Consider the following 26852-nt stretch of genomic DNA (forward strand, 5'->3'; position numbering starts at 1 on the left):
GCAGCTGGGACATGGGACACTCACACCACAGCTTCTGCCTCTGCATTACACAACTGGTGTGCAAGCACCCTGGTACCATCCAGCTGCATCCCAAATCCTTGCCTGCCAAGACCAACAAGCCCTGTGATTTCTGAGTGGGCGAGTCCTGCCAGACACCACAGGGAGCTCAGAAACATCTCACTGACAGGCTGGGAGTTCGTTACCCTGGAAGGTGAAAGCGGTCTCTTTGCAGCAGGCTGAGGGCAGCTGGAGAAGCTGTCAGCCTCCCACCCACCCACCCACCAGGTCCTTGGCTCCTTCAGAGAAGCCTGCCTGTGTTCTGTGTTTGCCAGACGCTGCCGTGTCCTGGCATCCTTGGAGCTGTGAAGCGAAACTGCTCCAACAATTCACCCCAGCTGCTGGTGCAGAGACACAGCTGGCAATGACAGCCAAGGACCTGCCCAGGCCAGCAGGATGTTTGCCATAACCATCAGCAACCAGAGCGGTGGGGATCAGCACCATCTCTGTCCATCAGCCTTGGCCTCCCGTCCAGGCAAGTCAAGAGGAACAGATGATGTCTGTGAGACCCTAGAGGTTCCCATCATGGTGGATTGCAGCCTGTTCATCTTGCACACTGCCTCATCACACTCAGCCAGCACTGAGGAGCCAGCCGGCCAGCCAGGAGGGACAATGATGCACAATGAAGCCTTGGGACAACGGACTCTAAGCTACCGATGGCGGATGTCGGTACCCAAAGCAACCATACCATGGTCTAACAACTGGAAGCAAGCTTTAACTGGGAGAAACCTTGGGTGAACCTGCAAACAGGGATATTTGTTTTCTCCTTGTTGCTAAACCAAAATAGTGCAGAACTGAGAGCTGGACACGCTCAAGATGGGGGGGGTTGGGGGGTGGGGGTGGATTTCAAGCACACAGAAAAGATAGTAAATAAATGCTGGGATGTTTTCACTCATCTCCTGGTGGGATGAGCTTTGCTCATTCATATTCTCAGGCTTGTCTCAGTCACCATATAACTACAAGGAAACCAAAATTCGCGTGCAGTCCCACAACTCTGGGAACGGGGGCTTTAAGAGAAACTTTTGTGAGCAACCCCATCACCATCACAGCAACTCCTCAGGAGCCTGCCCGGGCAGTGAGTCCCTCTGTACAGCCCAGTGCCCCTGACCCAGGCCAGGCCAGCCACGCCTGTGATTTCCTCCGCCATCATAAATCCCTTCTAATTCCCTCTAAACCACCCCTTGTCTCCATCAAAGCACAGCTCCCTCCCTGCTTTGCCCAGCGAGGATTAGCGCAGCCCTGTGGAGCAGGGACCACAGGCAGAGTGAAGGCAGAGCAGGACTAGCCCTGCCTGTGGACAGGCTTCTCCCCACATCCCTGCACCCCTGCCCTGATTTCATGGCTAATCTGAGCCCGCCACAAGCTGGGAGTGGGGCCACCACAGAGGCTGCCATGGCATCAGCCTCCTCTGCTCTCTCCCAACTGTATCAGCTCTTTTCCTGTCCTCTTGCTCATCTCCCAATCCATCCCAGCCACCATGCTCCCCTGCTTTGGGAGCTAAAATTACTTCTCTTGACATCTTCCAGACCCACACGCCAGCACCCACCTCCTCCCAGTCCCCCACTGCATCTCGCCCAGGAGGCTGAAAGCAACCCGGCAGTCTCAGGGCTTTCACACACTGGCTCCAGCCTGCAATGCAGCAGATCTGGGGCTCATCCCTTCCACCGGGCGAAAGGAGCAAGCAGCAGGAGAGGCTGCTCCACCAAGGGGACCTGATATTGTTTATATGGGAGGCGATGAGAGATGGCTCCAGCCCCCTGCGCTCTAACCATTCAGAAGTAACCATTTCCTTACACAGTAACCCCCAAACCCTTTGTCCATCTCCAACTCACTCCCTCCTCCAGACTGCTGCTGCAGCCTCCTCCCTCACTATCTCTGCAGGACCATGGGCACACACCTTCTCCACTGGCAGGGGAACAGCACCAAAGAACAGCCTTAAATGCGTAGTGGTACTTGCAGTCATCCCTTGCAGTCCTGTGACTCCCAGGAGTTAGAAATTCACAGACACAGCCCAAGTTTTGGTGACAGCACAATCAGTTTGATGAAAACAGATAAGATGCCAGACTAGCTCCCTTACTCACTAGCACAGGAAGGCTTCAGACCTCAGGGCCTATGCTGGAAGCAGAGCACATGCTGAGGCTGAGGCCAGGATGAGCCCGAGCTACGTGAGGAGGCTCAGGTTTGGTGATGGGCAAGCACAGCATCTCACTGGGCTGGAGCCTGGAGCACCCAGCTGCACCAACAGAATGACCAGGGATATATGGAGGAAAGCACCCCACATTTCAGGAGCACTTCAGCAGCAGAAGTGTATTTATCCTGCCCAGGACACCACTGTGCATCGAGGACTTAGTGATGCATCTATAACCTGAGTACGCCCAGGCCTGTGCTGTGCTGTGCTGGTGTCCAGCGTGGCCTTCAGGCTGGGCTGTGCTGCACAAACCCCGTGGGTGTAGGACAGGCTCAGCCACTTGATGGAAGCGGAGGAGCCCACGGGCAGTTCCCACTGGTACGGGCGAGTACGCCACCTGCATGGCCTTGCCTTTATCTGACAGTGCAGCAAGGAGTTCTCGGGAGAACAACCTTTAGAAATAGAGTTGTTTTCTTGTAGGAGAATTGTAAAATGGTTTGAACGACCAAAGGGAGAGCTTCTCTCCACGGATTGGATCTCATCTGCACCATGGGAGTAATCTATCCAGGGTCTGCTGCACAAATGCGGGATGCCCAGCATCTGAGGGCGTGTAGATTTACTCATTGTATATACTCTTTATTCTGTCTTATTAGCACTGCTATTTTACTGAGACAGTTGTTGGGATTTTCCTGTTGAGAACTGACTCGCTCTCACCTCACCCCCACACAGTGCAGAACAGAGAGGCAGAGAGGACGCACAGTTTCCCTGGCAAGCACAGGCAGCATGCAAAACAAGGGCTCAAGGTACACGGGGCTAGTGGATGGAGGCACTTGAAGTACAAAGGGGTGAGGAAGTTGGGGGAGCAGAAAGCTAAGGGATGCGTGGTGGGGCTGAGCCAAATTTATGCAGCTCTGCCTCAGGCAGCCGGGACTTACCACTGCATGCAAAATGCTCATTCCTGCGTATTGCTCTCCCTTGCCATGGTGTGTCCACTTCAGACACAGACACAAACCCAACTACAGTTTCCAGCCAGGATGTCCTGGCCCAAGCCTGGACCACTCTTCACTCATTGGCCAGCCATATGCTTAGCAACAACCAATCCCAAGAGGTTATTTCTGGATGCTGGGTAGAAAGATGCTGGGATTTCTTTTCCTCTCTGTTTCCAGCACTGATCATTTCTGTCTCCAAAGGAACCCTCTGGTACAAATGCACAAACAGACACACACTTACTTCCCCAAGGCCCCTGCTCCAAGAGAGGAGCATCCCAGGGCCACGCCCACATCATCTTACGCTGCAGCTTCCACAGCAGCATGATGCATCCCCAAGGCAGGTCCCAGATGAGAACACAGATGTGGGGGATCAGACAGGAGAGGAACAACTGCATCCACCTACAGCTCCCCCACAAAGCCTCAAGGTCGTTACACCTTGCCCACAGGCTGTAGCTGGGACTTTACCACCTCACACCATCAATCAGGGCTATCCACTGGTGACATTATCCAGGGCTTTCCCTACTGCAACAAATACAGCCCCAAGGGGCTCCAGAATGAGCCCCCTCTCCCCTGAACCAAGAACATGGAAAAACAATACAACTGCAAAACATTGCCCACAAAACCAACTCAACTGAGCCTTTTCCTGTCACTCTTTCAGATGGAAACTGCAGAGGACAAAAGCAGGGTCTGGTGGAAATCCACAGCAAGGAACCTGGAGGAAGAAATTACCCCAGACTCTCCCCACTTCATGAGGCCAGTGCTGTACCATCAGTCCTGACTGTGACTGAGGGACCTGAACCTCCCCAGAGGGATTGATCTGAGGCCTTTAAAATTCTGCCTTCTGCCTGACAAGGGGTTAATATGTTGAGCGCGCAGGGGCTGACCTTGTGCACAAGGTGAGGCAGGCCAGCAGGAGAGGCAGGGATGAACTGGCATTCTTCTAAACCCTGGTTAATCTCCAATCCATTTTCAACTCTGGAAAGAATTGAAATTCATGAAAACCCAATGAGGACCCTGTCAGGAGGTGGCAAGTAGGGTCTGAGCCATCCCATAGCCACAGGATTTGTAGCCCAGTCACCAGGACACCTTCCCTTTTCAGTGGCACAAACCCTGCAGCCCTGGCTCTGACAGAAGGGACAGGGCAGGGAAGGGCAGGGGTAGGACATGCTGGCAGACTACCAGTGGCTTTCATTCCCAGCACAGCACCCTAGAAAGCTGCTTCTTCACAAGTACAGGGCATTTCTCAAAAAGCATCCAACGTATTTTGGATTTCATCTTGCAGCATCTGGATAAAAGTGGGGAGGAGCTCAGAAAGCAGCTGGACATGGGAGTGAGTACCTCCCTCTTGGCCTGTCAGTCTGGCACACAGGCACAAAATGGCTCCAGTGTGGTGATGTGAAGGACATGTGTTGGGGTTTGTCCCACTGCTGGGCTCCAGAGCCAGAGCCATGGGCAGCCCCCTGTGTGTGTGTGTGTGTGCTGGGCATCACTGTAGAGCACTAGGGTGAGCAAGCCACCAGGTAACAGTGCTGCTCAGCCTGCCTGCAGGGGCATGGAAATCAGTCAGCTCCAGCCTCAACCCTCAAAGTCATTGTATGCATGGTGAATTTAGGCTTGGGGACCTTCCGTCCTGCTACCCTCACAGAGCCCCATGGAACAGTGCTGGGGAGCATGCTGCCACAAAACCTCTGACAGGCTGCTGGGTCTCAGCAAGACCCTCCTTTGGGTTACAGCACCAACCCATGGATAAAAACCTAAGGTCAGAGCTCCAAAGTCTCACACTCTCCATGGCTTGGCCACAACAGCTGGGTTTCCCCAGCCGGGCTGTCACAGGCACATATGCTGCTGGAAGGATATAGCCATTTGGATGCAGCCCTCAACACACCCAAATCCAGGCTGAAGGTTCCCTGGGATGAATCAGGATGTGGGGAAGCATCCTGGGGTGACTGGCACTGAGTCAGCAAGAAAGCAGAGCAGAGGACCTCAGATCAGCCTTACCTTTTGCCAGACTGTGAGAGAGGAGGGTGTTTTGCAGTGGTCAGATCTAAACTGATGCTCCAACTCTTTCCTTTTCTCACCATACCAGCATGGGACTGGGGATCTCACTGGGGCGTTTGCTGTAATGAGTTCAGCTCCAGCAGTTAAAGTTAGAGCTCACCTCAACCATCTGTCTAATGCTTCTGTAATTTAGTCCAACAACTCATGGTAACTTTTAAGGACTTTGTGCCTGCGCATGTTGCTGCTCTCAGATCTCGGCAGCCACGACCGCTCCGCTGACGGGTGTCCCAGGCTCCCCGAAGCGTCTGTCGTCTTATTAGCAGAGCCTCCACTTGGGATTTATTTTCCATCCAGAATTTAAGCTGAATTTATGTATTAACTAAAGACTATTAGTGCCAAAAATAAGTGGAATGCCACTTGCTCAGCAACACAGGCCTTACGAGAGACCACGTGGCACAGCCAGCCCACCCAATCGCAACCCCAGAGAGGCTTTTTATAGACACCCACGTCTGATGGAGTGCAAGTGATGCCTGGCTTACCACAAGCGTCTGATTGCAGGGGGAGGGGAGGGAAATATCCCCACATCCATGGGCAGGAGGCACAGTTCCCTCCTCTCTGCTGACTGGCTAAGCAGCCAGGTAGAACTGGAACTGGTTTGGGAACAGGTAGTGGCAGAGCTGCCTCATTTCCCTGCCATAAACACCCGCGCATGCAGCACGCAGCTTCTGACACACGGCACAGATGCTGCTGAGTGTCTCAGTGCAGTATTTCAACATCGAGGGTTCTCCACTTCCCTCTGAGCAAGACTGCTGGAGGGAGAAAAATGGTCACAGCTCTAGCTGATGGTGAGTTCTCTGTTTCCCAGGTTGTCCCCAGGGTATATTTCCTTTGAGTACACCCACCCGCCCCGCACCGAGCTGGCTCAGCTACCAGGAGAGCGACACTGATGTGACTCTGACAGCTTCTACAAGGACTCTGACCAATCTCTGCTGTGAGGGATGTGAAGCCACAGCAGCAGCTGCAGCGCTGCCACTGCCAGCAGCACCAGGAAGCCCACACAGCACAAGTCGAGGCACAGAAAGGTCAGTGGCAGGTGGATGGCAGCCCCCATGTATGATAGCCACCTGCTTGGCATGGCCTCTTCCCTTCCACTGCTCCCTGTCCTACCTCCCTCCAAACCAGCCATCTTTCAGCCTTTGCCAAGTCAGACTCAGCTGCTGAGTGTGGGACGGGCAGTGGCCAGCATGGGTTTGCTGGTCTGGTATATCAATGCAGCACACCCAGTATGCTAGGCTGGAAAGGGGCTGCTTTGGCCACGATGCAGTGTGGGGCAGCTCACAGACAACCCATGGGCCATGGCTTGGGCCAAAGAAGTATCTGGAAACGCAGGTCACAGGCTTGCAGCAGAGGTCAGCAGGGCTGGGGCAGGCACAACTCGTCTGCACAAACTTCTCTGGTCCAGCAGCTGCTTGCAGAGGTCTGAACAGTAGCTTTAGGCCATCGGCTGGACCAGAAGCTCCAGGCAGGCTGCTGGACTCCACTCTCCTGCTTGCCTCAGCACCTGGTGCGCTGGCAGAAGCATCACTGTGCTCACAGTCCCACCACAAGTAGGATGCTTGATCTCCAAGGTACAAGGCAGAAAGGCAAAAAGTCCACCATGCAGCCTTCCCAACAGCCGTTCTCTGCTACCTCAGTGCTGTCATTTCTGCATCACTGATCTGTGCTGGAAGACAGGGCAGGGAGAGCAGGCGATGGCACCTGAGAAGAAGGGAACAGGCAGGCCTACAACAACAAGCCAGCACCAGGCCTCACTTTACAGTTTGTGAGATACAATCCAGTTTGGCAATGTCAAAGACCTGCTCTTCATGCTATTCCAGCTCCCGCTTTGCCCAAGAGAGAGTTTGGGCAGAGCTCAGCCCACTGAAGCCAGGGTGACAGAAGCCCCAAGGAGTCAATGGCACGGCTGCACAGGAGCTTGTGCATGTGTCCTTGTGCATCGTTTTGGCAGCAGTGGAGAGACCTCTGTCCTGTGAAGCTGAATAGGGGAGATGCTACCCCTCCACAGCCCTTGTTCTGAGGGGATGGGGAACGTGGGGACAGCGTCCAAGGCCGGAGGAGCATGGTGAGCACACAGGGGCAGTGCTGGATCCACACTCTGCAGGCAAATACAAGGCTGCCTGCCTCCATCGCTCCTCTTTTATGGGGAAACCTCCACTGAATTTGCCAGGAACCAGGAGACACCCAACTGGAGTGCTCGCCCCAGTGCTTGGCCAAGGATCTGTGGCACCCTGTTACACAGACACTAACTCACAGCCCAACACCCTCAGAAAAACCCAGGGGGGATCCACATATCCACCAAGACTCCAGCTGTCTGCAAGCCTTGGCTACAGGTAAGTGAGAACCACATGGGGAAGAGGTCCTGGGGGGCCTTCCACACACAATCACAGAGTGGTTGAAGTTGTGGAGACCTCTGGAGTTCATCTTGTCCAATGCCCCTGCTCAAATAGGGCCACCCAAAGCAGGTTGACCAGGACCATGTCATCAGCTTTTGAATACCTCCAAGGATGGGGACTCCACAGCCTCCCTGGGAAACCTATGCCAGTGGTCAGTCACAGTAACAGTGTTTCCTGCTGCTCAGAGGGAACCTCCCGTGTTTCTGTTTGTGCCCATTGCATCTTGTCCTGTCACTGGGCACCCCTGGAAAGAGCCTGGCTCTTGTCTTCTTTGCACCTTCCCTTCAGGTATTTATATACATTGGTGAGATCCCCCTGAGCCTTCTCTTCTACAGGCTGAACAGTCCCAGCTCTCTCAGCCTGTCCTCATGAGAGATGCTCCGCTCCTTTCACCATCTCTGTGGCTCTTCACTGGACTCTCTCCAGTATGTCCATGTCTCTCTTGCACTGGGAGGCCCAGCACTAGATGCAGTATTCCAGGTGTGATGGCCTCACCAGTGCTGAGCAGAGGGGAAGGATCACATCCCTCGACCTGCTGGCAATACTTTGCCTAATGCAGACCTGGATACCATTGGCCTTCTCTGCCTCAAGGGCACATTGCTGGCTCGTGGTCAACCTGGTGTCCACGAGGACATGCAGGGCCTTTTCTGCCAAGCTGCTTTCCAACTGGGTGGTCCCAGTATATACTGGTGGCCGGGGCTGTTCCTCCCCAAGAGCAGGACGTTGCACTTCTCCTTACTGAACTTCAGGAGGTTCCTGTCAGCCCATTTCTCCAGCCTGACGAGGTCTCTCTGGATGGCAGCATGACCCTCTGGCATCTCAGCCACTCCTCCCAGTTTGGTGTCAGCTGCAACCTTGCTGCGGGTACACTCTGCCCCATCATCCAGATAGGTAACGAAGATGTTAAACAGGACTGGACTCAGTATTGAACCCTGGGATACACTGCTAGTTACTGCCCTCCAGCTAGACTGTGTGCCACTGATCTCCACCCTCTGGACCCGGCCAGTCAGCCAGTTTTTAATCCACCTCACTGTCTGCTCATCCAGCCCATACATCAACAGCTTGCCTGTGAGGATCTTATGGGAGACAGTGTCAAAGACCTTACTGAAGTCTAGGTAGACAACATCCACTGTTCTTCCTTCATCTCCCAAGCCAGTCTCTGCATCATAGAAGGTGATCAGGTTGAACACAATGGTCTTACTCTAGGTAGTCTCAGACTTTTGTGACTTTTCATCTCAAAAATTGCTGAATTTCCTACAAAAAAACCTGTGTCTCACCAGCAAACTCCTGCAAGAGGGAGACCTAGAAGGGATGCTTTCTTTCCCAGAAGGTAGGTCCAACCTGCATGTCCTGCACATTTAGTGGCATCAGAAAATTTCATATTCTCACTTCTCATCCAAATACTATATTTCTGGGAAATTTCCTCCAAAAATAGGTCTAAATGGAAAAAAGGGTCCTTGAAACACCTTCACGTTTTCAAACAGGGTGCAGCCTCAGAGAACGCTGCAGAAAAAGGAACCAAAGCCATCATTTAAATCATGTTAAGGTTTTCTTAGCTCAACTGCAATTATCACTCTGAAAGCTGAGGATGTACGATAGCAAAGAGTGTGTGTGGGAGGGAGGAGAGGAGAAGGGGGAAAAGAGAAAGACAACAGCAGCATGGAAGGAAATTCAACACTGCCAAGTGAAAGCCACTGTGACAAGCAGAATTTATTTCCTTGCAGAAGGGTTTTCCATGTCATCCATTACACAGAGAAGAAGAAAAAAACATTATTTTGAAGAACATCAGCCATAAAGGTAAGACTTCAAGGAGGGGGGTTTCCCTCAGATGCTGCAGCCAGGAGATTACCCCCATGCATGCCATTCCTCCACCCCTCAACAAAAGATGAGTTTATACCAGCACAAAATCCTGTTATTAACCCCACTTGCTGGAAGGTGCGTGTCTGTTACAGCAAAGATCTCCAAACCTCCAAACCCCACAGGGACACGGATGTGTTTTCTACAGGCTCCACACTCCCCCAGTTCCCACCCATCTGATAACTCTCCTGGGAACATCATTTGCCTGGCAGGTTGCTGACCGTAGTTTTAATAGGAGGTGCATGGTCCTCCCACGCAGGTGCTCTCCATCACCATGACCACTCTTTCCTCCTCAAATCTGGCTGCCAGTGTGCAGTGTCTGGGAACCTGTGCCATGGCACAAGGTTTCACCTCTGGCAACAGCAGGCAGCAGAGCTGGCAGGAGCCGCTGCCTGATGGAGTATCACTGACGGTGCTATTCACACCCTCAGCCCAAAGGAGACAGAGACAGCAGCTCTGCTACCAGCTTTGACTGCACTGCTGGGATCTCTGGAAAGGCCCGTGGACCAGCCTGCTTAATAAATACTTGAGTGAGACAACTTGGACTCTGCAGCCTCTTTGGGCCAGAATTGGCATACCAGATTCTTGGCAGAGCTCGTCTGTGCTGTGCTTCAGGTCAGATTTAACCTGGTACCCCACGGGCCCAGGAGGTGAAGCACCAAGGACTTTATTACCTACCCAGAGAAGGAAAGGGCTAGTGCTGCTCTCCTGGCTCTGGGGCACAGCCTGACCAGCGGGCAAGTGCGAGGGGTGGGAAATTCCCTGAAGGCAGAGTGATGGGAAAGGGCACTGAGTTTCGAAACAAATGATGGGAAAGGAAACTCTGCACTGTGTCCCCTCCCAGCAGGTTCACACAAAGCTTTCAGTAAATCTTGTGCAACATGAGGAAACATCCCAGATGGAGATCAGCCCTATCCACAAAGCCTCAGCATCCCTCATCCCAGACACGAGCCCTGCGGGAATCTGTGCAGGGGCAGGGACTACGTGACCTCTCTCGGAGCCTACAGAGCACACACAGCCACATGTCTCCTGTGCGTCAAGAGCAAAGGACAGAACAAGACCTCTCTCTCTAGCAGCAGAGCTGCCCAGCACCGTGACTTGAGGAGTCACCTCCATCCCCAGGAGCTCCTGTTGGCAAAGGTGGCTCAGAGCTCAACACCAGCACGCTGGCAGCCTGTGCGGCTGGCCAACACCCAACACGGGCAACGGGCAGCTGCAGTCCTGCAGCTGCCCAGCGCTGCCTGGCACCAGCCACTGCAGGAAAACCATAGCCACTCTCCCGGCAGGAAGGTTTCAAAAAGTCACAGTTTCCTAATGGCACCTTCTGGTGTACCTATCTGTCCTTCTGAAGCCAGAACCCTCTTCATGTTTTGATGATTTCAGAGTTACCAGCTCCCCTCCTGGATGCTTTAACATCTAAACATGAGTTTTGCTGGTCTCATCAGCCATCAGCCAGTTTCAAAATTCACCCTGGAAAGGTATTTTCTTTCCTTGCTCAAAGAACCATCTGGAGTCTCCTTTCTGCAATGGCCATAGTTTTATACACAGTTACCAGATTACAGTGACGGCATGCCCTTTCTTGGCAAATTAAGCTGTTTTTTCTACAGGTGTATCAACACTGTGGGCAGGATTTCCTCCACTTCCTTGCACCTGCGCTGTCCTGGTGTGACAGCTCTGGTCTCTGTGCTTTTGCTCTGATGACATGGAGCAGAAGGTGATTCAGCCCACAGTGCTTGGGGAGGAAGGAGAGGCCTGAAACCATCTGCAACCTGAGGCAGAAGGGCTCCCGGATTAGCTGTCTCAGCGCAGTCAGAGAGTGCGGTTGTCTTTCCTCTCACCAGGAAGACTCTGCAGAAGTAAACATGCACACAAACCCCTGCCTGTCTGGGTTTGGATCACCTCCCAGTAACATTCACTGACATGTAGCATCCCAGAGGGCTGGGGAATGGGCCCTGATGGCAACTCACAGGGTCATTCAAAGCCACCAAACACAACCCTAATCTCTCAGCTCCGTGCAGCAGCTACAGATTTGCCGAGCAGACCAGTCACTCAGCCTGCCTCACCCGAGCATCCTTCCATCACAGTGCGCACCACAAAGCTGCTCAGCCCTCTAACAGCTTGGGAAATCCTCTCTCCACACCATCATGCAGCATTAAGCGCCCTCGGGGATCCATGCTCCCCACCAGCATTCCCAGATAGTTCTGAGCACCAGAAAAACAGCCTGGATGCCAGAAGCCTGCATGTCACCATGCAATGGACTGACAGAAATCGTCTCTTCACACATCACAGCCTCCCCACGCAGACAGAGCGTGCTGCTGCAGAACAGAGGCAGGTTTAGGGACCGCAAGTTTATGTCTTTGTGGATCTAACACCTTTGCTGTGAGCTGAGCTTGGCTGGGAAATGTTCAGAGCTGGATGGCCACCCAGGAGAGTCAACATGCTGCTGGCTGGTACCAGGCAGGTCCCTTGCAGATCTGTTATAGGAACAAGCCAGGGTCCTCCACCCCCAAACACCCACTCAGATCCTCCCAGCTGCACGGAGTACCACTGCAGGGACTGTCTCCTTTTCAGCAGGGTCTGCCATCTCCAGGGAGCACCAGCTGGCAGCAGAGACAGCCCTGCACCCTGGGGGATGGACTGCTCTGAGGTCCATCAGTGCCAGGCATTGGAGGGAGGGCCAGGTTTCATTACCATTTGTGCTGATTACCACCACTGATACACTGATATGAACCCAGCACACTGCCAGTTTTTGCCTGCTCCCTAGCAGAGCGTGTAAAGCAGCATCTTTCCTGCCTGCCAGGCAGGGAATCACGGTGTGGGGATGCTAAGCAGCTTTCCTATGATCAGTGGTGCAGATGGGAACTGAACTAAATCTCCAAGCACAGCCCCCTTGCCTGCATCGGTTCCCTCCAGAGCACAAAGCCACACAAACACACCTCTCTGCCAGTGTGTGCACCAGCACAACTGCACAGACACAGGGCTGAGATGATCCCATACAGCTGCCTTTCCGTGCTGCAACCCCCACGCGGAATGTCGATACACTAGAAATGGGATAGAGACTCCACAAAGCTCCTTCACTGTAGCATGGTCCAGGTGATGGAGATGAGGCTCCACAGGGGAATTTTAAGCTGAAGGAGGGTTGATTTAGATTAGATGTTAGAAAGAAATTCTTTACTGTTAGAGTGGTGAGGCACTGGCACAGGTTGCCCAGAGAGGTTGTGGATGCCCCATCCCTGGAAGTGTTTAAGACCAGGCTGGATGAGGCTTTGGGCAACGTGGTCTAGTGGAGGGTGTCCCTGCCCGTGGCAGGGGGGTTGGAACAAGATGATCTTTGAGGTCCCTTCCAACCCAAACCATTCTATGATTCTATGATTCTATGAATTGTTGATCAATAAATGGAGAAACGTGTCACTGCCTCCCTGCAGAGCACACCCCTCCTGGAGCTAAAAACACAGCACTGCTTCAGCCCCATACTGTGCCTCTCACCACCGTAGCCCATCCTTTCTGGCAATGAGGCTTTTGGGGAGATGCAGAATCAGCAGCTGCACCAAACCATGCTGCACACACAGGCATGGCCTCTGAGAGCCTGTGTGATCCTTCTTCTCTGTGGTCCCAGCAGCACCCTGCAGCAAGGCACTGCGTGAAAAAGGACCTTCTTTGGATGACCCCATGCCTGCTGCTTCCCATCACTCCAGTTCTTGTAGGTATAGGAGAATTCCTAATTTCCATCCAAACCATCCTACATCTACCGCTATGTCCTATCCAGTGCGCAAAAGCCTCAGGGCCTTTCCCAGCATCTCACCTGCATCTGATACTCCCAAACCCACCAGAACACCTCGCCCCCTCTAGGTTTTCCCCTCCTTGCCTGTGAGCCCACTTGGGCTCTGGGGCACCATCAGGTCTGGGGCTCCTACAGCATTTGCCATGGCCTGCAGTTGCTGTTGTGCCTGAATGTCCAAGAAACAACAGTCATCCTACAGACCCAGCCTCTTGTGTTCGCCATGCCAGGAAGACCACCTAAAATCACCAACATAGGATGAAAGGGTGCCAGAGAAGAGCGATCCCTCTGTACCACAGACCTCCACTTGAGCTGCATCCCCATTTCCTGACATCAAGGCATCTTTCTGGGAGTGCTCAAGATCAGGGCAGCGTTGGGGTGGTGGGATCCGATGTCTGTCCCATGTGCTTGGGGCCCAGCAGCACTGCTGGAGGCTGGAGGAGCAGGCCTGGGTGTGCAGATGCTGGAATGGGCATTGCCTCCTCCTGCCATGTATATGGAGTGTACCAAGCCAAGCCAGAAGCTGCCGGAAGGACCTGGAAGGGAGAGTTCTCCACCTCCTCCTTGCTGCCTCAGCTCTGCAGATTTGGGAAATGTCTCTGGGACTCAGGCTCTCCAGTGCTATAAAAAAGGGTCTCCAGGTCTCCTCAAATCCAGCAGATAGCACCCTGACATGCCATGTCCCCCCAGGACAGAAATCTCCACTTCATTCCAGCACAGAACATAAATATGCAGCTGCCCATGCAGGCAGCAAGTGTCCCACAGCCCCATTAGAAGGAGCCCTGATGTTTCCTAGGTCGCACCAGCCTCACCGGGCAGCTCCCCATGGAGCTCAGGGCCAGCAGCACAAGAGACAACCTGGCAGCCAGGGCAGGAAGACAGCTCCTTCTCCCAGTAGGGATACAGGGAAAAGGCGGCTGAGACCCACATGTCAGGGGATTGCCCTAGGGATGCTGATGACTTCATCTGGACTCCCAGCAGCAACTGCCAGCCTGGCTCAAGCCTGAAAGCAGCCTAGGGGAGACTCAGCCGCTCAAGTCCCCACTTCTCCTCTCCTCTGCACCAAGCCACGCAGAAGAGCAGCTGAGTAAGACCAGAGGGGTGGAGGTGGGAAGGGGCAAACACCCAGACCAGCAGGTCCAGACAAGGGCCAGAGGTACCCATTCCCATCACTGCTGTTACTACCATCCCACGGACCCGTGGGGAAGATCCAACCCCCAAGCAAGGCATCCTGACAGCCCACTCATACTCCCTGTCATACTCCCAGGGCTAATTAATGTGTTGCTAATTGTCCTCCACACACCCACACACCTCTGCATGCTGGGAAAGGCCACATTACATTGGTAGAGGCCAACAGTAGAGGCCATACCTGATCCTGACCTCACCTTGGCTTGACCCAAGTACAGCCCACGTCGAACAGCTAAAGTGGATGGTGCAGCAGCAGGGAGCCAGGATCCGATGGGGACAGGCTTCGGCGACTGCAGCAGCTGTTGTATTGCTGCCAACTTTGAGACAGCCCAGAAAGCAGAGCTAATTCCAGCCCCCACCCTCCTGCCAAGCCATCTGCCTGCCCCAAGACCACCGAGAGGATCCTGAACAGCATTTCATCATTACTGAGCCATTACGAAAAGTGGATGAGCAGTGATTGATTATAATGAATGCAAATACCTGCCTTTCGACCCCAAATTGGCAGGACCTGACTAGCTTTCCCACTAAGTAGTACAGCATGTCCTTCCACAGGCTCTGCAAAGCCTTCCCATCCTCCTCAGCATTTCCACAAGACATCAGGCACAGCACTGCCCACCCAGACCTGCCCTAGAAAACCATCACATCCAAGATCTGCCCTCCATCAGCCCTGGGGTCCTGCTCCCACCCACAGATCCCACAGGCTCATTTCCAGCACCTGAACCGATTGGGAAGGCTTTCCTGGAGTTCTCACCTTCATCAAGAGGGCAAAGGACAGTCCTCTCACACCAGGACAGTGTGAGACCGGGGGTCAGCAAGGTGGGAGCTGGGCGCTCTGTCATGAGCATGACACGCCCCCACTCATTGAGCCCGTGTGTCCCAACCCAGAGAGATGCTGTGCCCAGAGACAACAGCAGCCAGCTCTTCTCCAGGAGACCACCAACTATGAGGCACTCCTGCAAAACCAGGACATACTCTCTAGCCTCAGCAAGAGCTGGCTGACCCTAACATTCACAGAACAAGAAACCCCTGCTCAGCTGAACACCAGTGTCCTGGGTCTCCAAGGCAGCATCTCCTGTTCCCTTCTGACCCACTGAAGCTCTTATTTTCTCATTTCCTTTTTCTTCCCCAAGATGAACTCTTGCTCTCCCCTGAACAGCTTCAGTAGTGTCTGCTCTGACTTCCATACCAAACTTCTCCCCAAATCCTCCAAGCACAGAGGTGATCTTCCCCCTACCCAACCACATCCTAGGTTTCCCTGCCTGGAGTTGTACAAATTATTTCCATTCAAGCTGCAAGTCATCTGCTCCCTTCTAGTACCTCATGTTCTAGGGAACCTCATGTTTTCCTCCTCCAGACCAGTCACCCTCTTATCCAGGATGGAGCTGGACCGTGGAGATTAAATGAAAGCAGTTTTCACTGACCCTTCCGGCCAAGCTTTGCGGCACACAGCCCAGCACCAAGCTGCAGCAGCCAAGCACTGGGTGAACGGTCATTCAGCAAAAAGCAGCACAGTGATTCATCTTCCTTTTGATCTTTGGCCTACCTTTGCAGGCTCAATACTCTGTCCCCAAAATTTCTGGCAGTTGGCAGACTTCCCCACCTCCCCCCAGACCTGAGAAGGCAAGTGCTGAGAGGTTCTGGCACCCTTTAGGGATTTGAGTGCTTCACACCCAATTCAGTAGGCGAGCAGATGCCTGGATGCCAAAGTTGCCAGGGAGATGAGCTTCCTCCAGAGCCTCCCCTTACCGCACACGTCCGCCTGATCTCCTGCTGAGGACAGGCGTCCTCCGCCATCTGCACCGGACAGAGCACCGCACAGTGCAGAGAACATCTCACCAGGGAGCGGGGCAGAGACTTCTCATTCAAATGGCACCATTTGGAAATGAAAGAGTGGTCCAGCAGTTTGGGAGGGTGTGTGCTTGCATCCTGGCAGCCTCCTCTGTCCAGCAGAGAGAGAGAGGCAGGATTTACTGCCATCTCTGCTACACCCAGCCCAGCTCCCCACCAGTGCGACCAGCACTGACCACGCTGCCGCACCCGGCACCAAGCGCACACAGGAGGGCTGACAGAAGCTGCCAGACAGCCCCAGTGCCTCCAGCCTCAGCGGAGGCACTTCATCACTTCCCAGCGCTTTATCACTCAGGCTCCTCTGCAGTGAGAATTTCTCAGACAACAAGAGTCGCCCACGGGCTTGCAGCCTCACAAACCGGCTGCCCACCACGGATTGATCTCCTGTAGCTCCTCCTGGCCAAGCACGCAACTCACCTCTGCCCTTCTCACTGTGTCTGCGACCTTGCCTGCCAAAGGCCAGCACAGCTTGCTGGGGAAAGCCTGTGTGCTGTTCCAGGGCCGTACGGCTTTCCTCTACGCCCAGCGGTGTCAGGCAATGACTCAGGTGGGGCAACAGAGACGAGGTGCACTCCAGCACCAGCGTCCGATGCCCTAAACCTGGTAAAGCAGCAGCCGCTCCTCGTAGGAGCCATGCCACGCTGTTCAAGGGAACTGGCAACTCCAGCTGATCCTTCTGGGACAGGCACCCTCACCCCAGCAGTACAGTTCCAAAACTGATCCCTTGCAGGACTCTGCAGTAGATTTTGAGGTGTGCCAAATGTTTTAAGGCTCTGTCCTGGTTTTGGCTGAGATAGATAGAGTTAATTTTCTTCCTAGTAGTGGGTACAGTGCTGTGGTTTGGATTTATATCATATAATGTTGATAACACGCTGATATTTTGGTTGTTACTAGGCAATGTTTACACCAAGTCAAGGACTTTTCAGTTTCGCACACTGACCTGCCAGCCAGGAGGCCGAGGGTGCACAAGATGCTGGGAGGGGACACGGCCAGGACAGCTGACCCAAACTGGCCAAAGGGATGTTCCATACCATACAACGTCATGCTCAGTATATAACTTGGGGGAAGCTGGCTGGGGACTGGACTGTGGCTCAGGAACTAGCTGGGCATCGGTGGTCTGTGGGTGGTGAGCAACTGTGCTGTGCACCACTTGTTCTGCATATTCTTTTATTATTATTGTTGTTGTTGTTGTTGTTAATATTGTTATTACCATCTTCCTTTTCTGTCCTGTTGAACTGTCTTTATCTCAACCCATGAGTTTTACTTTTTTTTTTCCTGATTCTTTCCCCTATCCCACTAAGAGGGGTGAGTGAGCAAATGGTTGCGTGGTAGTTTTAGCTGCCAGTGGGGATAAACCACAACAGGCTCAAGGCCCTGGTGACCATGGTGCATTTTGCCTTACACAGCCCAAATCAAGTGGGGAGCTCAGCTGTGGCAGAACATGGCGCCCTTTTTGCCTGATGATGGAGTTTATTGCCTCTGTGCTCCCAAGCATGCACCAGTTTCTGATCCAGATCCAAACCCAAGTCAAGGTGTTGCCCGTGATTTAGAAAGGGCGTTATGCTTCAGGGCCCGTATCTAAGGGTTATTAGCTAGCAGAGCACAAAGATGGCCACCGAGCAGCAGCTAGTGTCCAGGGGCTGTGCACGGAGAGGCCCTAGGTATAGAACCCAGCACTGCTGGGATTGTGCAGGAACCTTTTTAGTCTCCTGTTAGTCATAGAGATCCTTGGGGATATGCTTTATTTAGTCAAATGTTTCTGAAAGGGGGACTGAGAAATTAGCCAGGCTTTGCTCTGTGCACAGCACTTGTCTGGGAGTGGACAACCTCCGCTGTTTCAGGTACAGCTAAAGTCACTTGGACCTGCAGCATCAGCCGAGCAGAGTTTCAGTTGCCAGTTCCCTGTCACGGCTGGCTCAGCTGGGAGACGAGGAGCTGACCTGGCCACAGATACCAGATACCCCGGGTCCACTCCCAGGCCAAATCCTGTGTGCCAGCTAAGCAGGAGCAGAGAGCACACAGGAGTGTGCCGTCCTTATGAGGGGTAAACGCTTTCTGCAGCAAAGGGATCATTCCCCATCTGTAGAAACTCAAGGCAAGAAGGAAGCAAGTTTTCACTCTTCAGCAAAGCTAAGTGTGATTTTCTGAAGGTGGTGAGAAATAGTTTCAGACAGCTCTAATTAGCAGGGTGGCTTGTGAGAAAATCCAGCTTTGCTACTCCCTGCTCCACAGCTGTCCTGGGATGAAGGGAGAGCATCAGCATCAGTGGTTGGAGCCCACTCGCATCCTTTCCCTGTGCCTGCCTGGCTTGAAGCAAGCCCGATGATTTGCAGGATAGCAGAGAGGGTTATTTTTGCATGAGCTGCTGGTCCAAAGTTGCCAGTGCTATTTCAGGCAGCAACACCTACACTGTAATCCAGAGGGCTGTATTTTCCCATGGGCACTTCAAAATCAGGCCTCCCTCCTCTCCTCACAGGCCAGCTGTAACCAACCTGGCTCCCAGAACCAACAGATAAACATCTCCCGGCATTGTATGGCCACCGAGTCCAACACCACAGCTCCAGCATGTTCCTGATTCCCACCAAGACCAAGGCACCTTCCAACTCGAAAAAAAAAAAACCTCATCTCACAAGAAGTACCTGCTGCAACAACAGGTCCTCTGCCTGCAAATCCTCCTGGGGATCTGCCACCACCAGATTACTTGCCCAGACTAAGCTAGCTAATCCTACAGGCAAGTCGCGTACTCTGTCCTGGAACTCTGCAGCGTTTTCGGTGGAAAAAAGCTACTTTGCAACTTCCTGCATATGGAGGCAGGAAGACATTTGTTCCTCTGTGAAAGCAGAAATCAGAGCCCAGAGAGGTTAAATCCCCACCAGCAAGAGCCCCTCCTGTATACAAAATATCTGCAAAAATATCTTTTGAATAGGAAGCATGGACTCATATAGAGTGGAAAGCAGATGGTGACACGAGTGACCCTTAAAGACCAGGAGGACCACAACCCCCTTTCTGGACTCAAATCAGGACTGGTCCCAGCAGGGATACCTCGTCACAAAGCCACCCCATCAGTGAAGAGCCAGCACCGTGTCTTGCACCTATTTCTTCCTCCTTGGTGTGTGCATGTAGGCACAAAGGAGATAAGAAACCATCCAAAATTAAGGAGCTAAAAGATGTAAGGAAAAAGAGACAGGAGGAGAAGCAATAACAGGAATCATTATATAACAGTATGAAAAAAAAATAATACTCCCAGTGCAGAAGAGGTTTTAAGACAGGCAAGTGGGTGACGAGACCCACAGGATCCTGGGCCCAGGGACCAGCTGCTCCTTGGGTGCCAGGGGGATGCAAACCCATGGCTGGGCAGAGACGCAGAGGCTGCAGACCTCTGGGGTTTGCAAGTAGGGAAGTTCCATCCTCCAGAGCCTGCCCAGCAGTGGGATGGCTAAAGTGAGAATCCCCCTCCCTGGGTCTCAGCACGGGGGGGGGCAGACACCAAGCCGTCCAGGTGAGACGCCGTGCACACGCCAGCTGCACAGACCCGTTTTCCCATTCCACCTCCCGCACTCCATGCTACCCTTCCCTCTCCTCCAGCCTTCCTGGCTCTGCCCGGCGAGGGCCTGAGTCCTGTGCAAAGCCTCACCACCCACTTCCTCTTTCCGAGTGAGCTGTGCAAACGGCAGAGACTGTTCCTTGGAGAGAGACACAGATGCTCCGACCACAGGCCTAATCCTGCAGCGCATCCTGGACCTCAGCAAGCAGTGAGAGCAGAGGACACATGGCATCTTAGCCTGGGATGAATCACTAGAAAACAGACCCAGGCATGGAGCCAGAGCAGGGAGAAGACAGTCCTGCGAGGCCTCCGTCTTTGGGAGTGGGGGTTATTGGAGTGCTCAGAGCCATGAGGTCCCCCTCCACCCACTCAGAAGTGGCCCCAGTGTCTGTCTCCCCAGCTCTGTAATATCTCTTAGAAGGCTGCAGCCTGGCTGTCCCTCAGAGCGCACGTTGTGCCTGGACACTTCACCCGCTGTCAACTCTGGAGCTGTCCACAGCCCCCATCTGCAGCAAGGACGGGAAGCAGCCTGGCACCCCTCCAAATCTCCTCTCCTATCAGAAACCAAGGGACAAGAAGGCAGACCACAGCCTGGTTTCCCAGTCCACACACCTTTCCAGCAGCTCAGGTGCTACAAATCAGAAGATCCTGCCAGGAATGTCACCTTCAGAAGTAACCTTCCAGCCAAACCGACAGCATGAAGTGCTTGGGGAACCACAAGTTCAGCAGGCTGAGCATCCTTTTTAATCTTCATCATTGAACCAAACCACAGTTATGACAGTTCCCAACCACCAGCTTTTATTTTTCCTTTGCAATCTGCCATAGAGCTCTGCTGAGACAACGCTCCCAACAACCTGCAGAGTCCCTTAGCCAGGGAGCCTATTCAGACCGTCAAAAATACAGAAACAAAAGCATCAGCTCCAAGAAGGTGTCATGGGCAGAATGACATCCCTTAACTTGTTGTTACATCAGCCTACACGTTAACAGTTTGGGCCTGATCCAGGAAGAAATGGAGGAGCCTCCATTCCTCTTAAAGTCATACTCTGCTGCTCAGAGATGCACAAGTTTGGAATCCTTCTTGCTTTAAAAAAAAAAATAAAAGCCACATACCTTTTGCTGTGCTTTCACCTGATGATGAGACCACAGTCCTGAGAAATTCCCCCATTTACCTTCCTTTAAACTCTGCAACAGCTATTTCACTAAATCCTCTATGTCCATGATGGCCCACATACGGAATCACACGAAATTAGTGTCTCCCAAATTAGTTTTCTCGTATGCAGTCCTAGCCCATTTTCCTCAACAACATATTATGATATGCAAGGTTCCACCTTTCTCCCAGGAAACGCAATCTTCTAAATTTATCTTTTGGATAACTAAAAAAAGAGACAGGTCTGGCTTTCAAAACCTGGGGTCAGCAGTCCCGATGGCAAAGTATTTGCCCCAGAAACACCTAGTTAATAACACAACAACAACAAAGCAGCACACATATGTTCATTACAGGGCTAAGTGTATCCTGACAAGGCACCTTGCTTTTAATGAGGCAAAAGGCCATTTACCCTGATGAGGAAGTACAGCGTGCTGTCATTGAGCGGGGAACCTGGATTCCCTGGAGATATGCCCTGCATATCCTTGCAACCCACCAAACATGAGAGATTCAAATCCATTTCTGATGGCACGGCACAGCGCTTGGAGCTCTCCGGGTTAACACCAGCCTTCTCCGGATTTTGTGACACAGTATCTGAGCATTCAAGCTGGACGAAGGGCCAGCCTTGCATTTTTGTAAGCTCAGATCCCAACCCTGGGAAAATGCAGTCATTGTCTTCACCCGGTCCCCCACCGCCCAGCCCATCACAGGTATTCGCCCTGCCGGAGGACAGCAAGAAAAATCCAGGCACAAAAGGAGTAACGCTCCAGCAGGCACTTCCCAGTCATTTCATAACCGTGTTCACAAAGGTGGTGGAGGATCAGCACACAGCATGCACGGAGAACAGCGCGAGTGCGTTGACAGGAGGCATCTAAACGCACTGAATGAACAAAAGAAAACCAACTTCACAACGTGAGGTCGTTATTTTGAAGGAGGCAAAACTTCCCGGCACTTAGGGCACACCTGGAGAGCCAGCATCTGCCCCTGGCCCCGCACCCCCCCGGGAAAGAGCCCCTCACTGCATCAGTAAACACGCCCCGGGAGAGGAACGCATCGGGCAGCACCAGTGCGCACAGAGTTAACGGAGCCACCACCGCACGCCGGTAGCGGCTCTCCCATCACCGAGGGGAACCGAGGAAAGCGGCACCCGAGGCGGGGGGCACTGGAAAAGCGCCGAGACCGAGGGCTCCAGCGCGCTGCCGCCGGAAAGCCAGCGGGCCCGGGCAGCCGGGCTGCGGGCCCTTCCCCGCCCGCCCCGCACCGAGGCTCGGGGCTGCGCTACTGGCACGGCGCCGGGGGGCCGGGGCAGGCCGGGACCTTGGGCCGGCCGAGCGGGGACCCCAGGGCCGGAGCGGGCGGGGTGGGGGGCGGGGAGGAGGGAGAAATCGCGGCTGCGGCGGCCGGGCCCGGCGGAGCGCATCGCCCCCGGTGCCAGGAGTGGCTCCCGGTGCCGGCCGGGGGGCGATCGCCGGGCACACACACCCCCCCCCCGGCCCCGGGGGTTCGGACCTGTCGCCCCGCGGCTGCCCGGGCCGCGGGCCAGCGCTCCAGGCCGCCGCTCCATCATCGCCCCCCGCCGCCGGTCCCGGCGCCCCCCCGGCCGCCGCCCCCCGCCGCCGCGGCGCGGCCCGTACCGCAGTCGGCGCAGAGGATCCGCGCCACGTCCCGCTTGAGGTTCTTGCCGCTGGTATCGAGCGGGGCGAAGGCGGTGCGGAAGACGAGCGGCTCCTCGGTGGGCTCCAGGAAGAAGATGTAGCGGTGGTTGCGCTTCACTTTAAAGCAGGGCGCCTTGGAGCCCACGCTGATGAGCTGCTCCCGCTGCAGCCCGCCGCTGTTGAGGGGCCACAGGTCGAGCACCTTGACCAAGACCCCCCCGGTGGGACCGGCGGCTCCTCGGCTGTCATTGCCGCCGCCGGCGGGGGGGCCCACGGACTGCACCTTGCCCTCCAGCACCACCGCCGCCGTGTACGCCTGGTCCTGCACAGATTTAAGGCTGGGCGAGTAGCAGGCGAGGGAAACGCCGAAGAGCAGCATGGAGAAGCCGGGCGCCGGGTCGCGCCTCATGCCGCCGGCTACCGCTCGCTCCCCGCCGGCCCTGCGGCGGCCGGGCTGCGGGGCTGCGGCGCGGCGGGCGCGGCGGGGCGGAGCGGAGCGGCGCGACGCGGAGCGGCGCGGCGTGGCGCGGAGCCGCGCGGATCCTCCTCCTCTTCGGAAGGTGGGATGCCCCTTCCCCCGGGATGCTGACCCCCAGAAAGGTGATTCCCTGCCCGGGGACTCCCGTGCACATCCCCCACCCGCCCCCCCCCACCCCCCCCCGGGGATGCCCGCGACAGCAGAGGGGATCCTGCAACCCAGATTACAGCTCCTGCAGGGCCTGAGGGTCCCCGGGGATGGAGCAAGATGGTGTTGCCTCCATTTCAGCCATGGGAGCCAGCCCCTCACCAAGCCCCCAAGCGTTCACAGAGACACCCCACACAAACCCCTCCAGATGCCACCAAAGATACATTCATTCGGGGGCGGCTGCAGGTGACACGGGGCTTCCGTGATGTGCAGGGCCCAAGAGCCAGGGGCTTCCTCTTTGCCTGATGTGTTTTTGGAGCTGGGAGATTTGTGCCTGAGATCCCCTGCACACTTGAAGAAAAGGCATTAACATAGAGACAAATGGAGTAAGGTAATAGCCGAGGAGACAAAGACTCCTTTCATGCCCTGATCCCTGCTGTCTCTTTTTAATAAACAAGTGCTCTTCCCTGCAGTGGTTTCCAGGAGGAGTCAGCTTAATCTCCAAAAAGTGGCTTATTTGGGTTTATTTTAAAAGCTGATCCTGAAGCATCTGTACTCCCATAGCTTCACTGCCCAGACGCTACAGTGTGGAAGGGATCCGAGATGCAAATTAGTAGCAGAGGATTTCATATTTGTTGTTGCACTAGATTCTGCATTGAAGGGGAGCGGCCATGGTCCCATTGTCCCATCACGATGGAGGTGACCTGGAGGCAGGAAGGGTGGGCTCAGCCTTGTCTGAGGCAATGGGTCGGGCACACCCTGTAGCAGGGATGCACAGCCCTGCCTGCGCTGCAATGGAGACACTGGCCCCCGCCCCAGTTGCTTTACAACCTCGAGGGAATCCCTCGGCACACCCCAAACGATGACAAGGTCTTTGAGCACATGGGTGAGAGCAGAGGAGCGCAGATGGCAGGATTGAGGTTTGCTCTCCATTTAATGTGGTGCAGCCAGCATCATCAGGAAAAATGGGAAGGGAGCAGAGCTGCTGTGCCCAGCACAGGCACCGAGCACTGCCTTTCCTCGTGTTGCCCTGTCCCTGCTGCTTGCAGCTGGAGCCAGTGTTGTCCCATCACTGGCACGACGGCACAGCCCCAGCATACACACACACACGCGTGCGTGCGCGCACACACACCCCACACACAGACAGAGCTCTGCAGCCATGGAGCGGCCGCAGCTCCGTGCTGCCAGCCAGGACAACTGCTTTTCCTCTCTCCGGGGAGGCTGGCAGCTCTCTGAATAGCTCTGCCATTGCAGGACCGTGATGCATCGGAAGCAGCGCAGCGTGTTAACAGCGGGCTTGGGGAGATTTCTTGTGTGCATTTTCTCTTGCTAACTGTGATTCTCTGTGGCTTTCTGGTTTTAGATGTTTCCGAATGCTTTCTCTTTTCCCCTGTTTGGTGACCATGCAAAACTGCAGAGGAATGCAGGCTGAGGCAGAAGGGACCAGAAGTGTTTCCCACGGCAGAGGGAAGGACGGTGTTTTGGATTCAGGGAGCTGCTTGGAGGAGTAGGGAAACCACCTGACTTCTCTCTGCTTTTGACACAAATCTCTGTGGAAATTCCCCTTTCCCTAACATTTTGTTCAGACAGCAACACAGATTCTACCTGAGAAGGAAGGAGATATCCGGTAGCATAACTCGATCTGGAGCTCTCCCACTCTAACCTGCCCCTCACCAGAAAAGACAGTTTAATGTCTGGGCATTTCAGTTGTTAATCCTTGTCTTCTCCCTCTTTGCAGGTTGAAATCCCAGTGGGACCACAGTGGTTCAACCTCTGGGAGAAATTCAGCTCAAGATACCTGCAAGGCCTCTGGGGCAATTTTGAAAAGGGAGGTTTTTCTCTTGTCTCTGAGGCATTGAGTCCAGGACACATTGAGTCCTCATAAAAGGGCACTGGCCATGTCTTCTTGTAGCAGAATTTGTCCTGCTGTTCAGCCTAGCTGTTATGAAGACCGCCAGAGATGCTGGCATTTCTATTATCATTTGAGAAATGGTTTAGGACCTTCCCTGCTGCTTCTCCCGTATAAATAGAAAAATCATTCTTTCCTGCAGATCCTTGGGCATTTTGACATATGAAATAAATAAGGCAAGGCCCTGGGTGCAGTCACCAGCCCAATATGAACACTGGTTTGTAACAGGCTGTTTCATAACACTGGTTCATAATATAGCCTAAATAACATTATTTTTAAAATATCTCTCTTCAGTTGCCTCACAAAGACCTGACCCTCGTTCACAGAATAACAGGACAACTGAGGTTGGCAGGGACCTCAGGAGGTCTTACAGCAGGGCCAGCAAGAGTAGGTCGCTCCAGGTCATACGTAGCTCAGGCTTGAACCTCCCTGGGGAACCAGTTCCACTTTTGACCACCTTCACGGTGAAAAAAGCTTTTCCTTATCTCTAATGGAAATTCCCTGTGTTCCAGCTTGTGCCTGTTGCCTCTCATCCCCACTCCATCTGAGAGGCTCTGCCCCTCTACCACCACTCCCAGGTGGCTGCCAGCAGCACCAAGATCTCTCTTCTCCAGGCTGAACAAAGTTATCTCACTGAGACTCTTCTCGTACCCCCTGATCTCCAGCCCCCAACCTCTGCTGCTCTCATTCCAGGCTGTTAATGTCTTTCTAGTGCTGGAAAGTCCCAAGCTCAACTCAGCCTCCAGCTGGGATTTCCAAATGCCACACAGAGGGGAGGGATCCCTTCTCTCACCCTGCTCGCTGCGCCCTGGCCATACAGCGGGTTTTGTGGCTCTATGACAGGTTCTGTTTATTAGGGTGAAGATGAGCAAGGAGCCAAAAGAGCCCTTCAGTGTGCTGGTATCAGATGGCCAATCCTCACCTGCAAGTCATGCTTGAGTCCACTACAGGTCCCAAGGGGACAGCTGGAGGGAGAAGGTCCTAATTCATCCCTCAGGACTGGAGGGCATTTCTCCCAGGGGGATGCTGGGGATGCACAAGGAGATGGCCCAAAGTCTGCAGGGGCAAGGATGGCCATTATTCACTGGGGACAACAAAGCCAGGCAGGAGGTAGTGTGGTTTTGCTGGTAGGAAAGTGCACAGTTAGATTGATGGCTTACCTCTAGCCCGCCCACGGACTGATGATACTGAGTCACATGCTTTTCTAACATCTGTCCCCAGGGTTTGCATTGCCTGGTGGCTTAGGCAGTGACCTGCACAGAGTCTTTGCTTCTGGGCTGTACCATGCATTTGGGCAACCTGGTCTAGTGGAGGGTGTCCCTGCCCATGGCAGGGGGGTTGGAACTAGATAATCTTTGAGGTGCCTTCCAACCCAAACCATTCTATGCATCACCATGCAGCCTCCTGGCCACAATGTCCTTTTCAAAGCTTTCTAGAAAGAGCTCAGAAAAGCACGTGTGCTGGGGCTCAAGGGTTGTGCCTTGTTGTCGGGCCGGGACTTGCATTGGTTTTATCTGCACAGGGAGATGGACAAAAACCTTTGGGCTCCAAAGCCAGTTTGCCAAATAGTACTTTTTAAATCTCACCCTTTTCTTTCAGATGTATTTTCTGCAGCTCCCATGTCTGTTCCTCAGGTTAGGGAACCCTATCCCCATTTCACTGTGTCTGCATCATCAGCT

General features: G+C 54.0%; 1 protein-coding gene across 3 annotated transcripts in view; it reads right to left on the reverse strand.

Moving 5' to 3' along the window:
- The window catches only part of NRG2 (neuregulin 2), a 174610-nt gene extending 151460 nt beyond the window's left edge, over positions 1-23150 (reverse strand). For 2 of the 3 annotated variants that reach the window (XM_054841953.1, XM_054841954.1), the window contains exon 1: positions 22619-23132. In XM_054841953.1, the coding sequence (XP_054697928.1) occupies positions 22619-23048 (430 nt within the window). In that variant the 5' untranslated portion in view covers positions 23049-23132. Of the gene's footprint in view, positions 1-22618 lie in introns of all 3 variants that reach the window. The other variant, XM_054841955.1, reaches the window with a different exon arrangement.
- Positions 23151-26852: the final 3702 nt, after the last annotated feature.

The sequence above is a fragment of the Grus americana genome, chromosome 14, assembly GCF_028858705.1.
Source record: "Grus americana isolate bGruAme1 chromosome 14, bGruAme1.mat, whole genome shotgun sequence".
In the NCBI taxonomy this organism is placed as follows: domain Eukaryota; kingdom Metazoa; phylum Chordata; class Aves; order Gruiformes; family Gruidae; genus Grus; species Grus americana.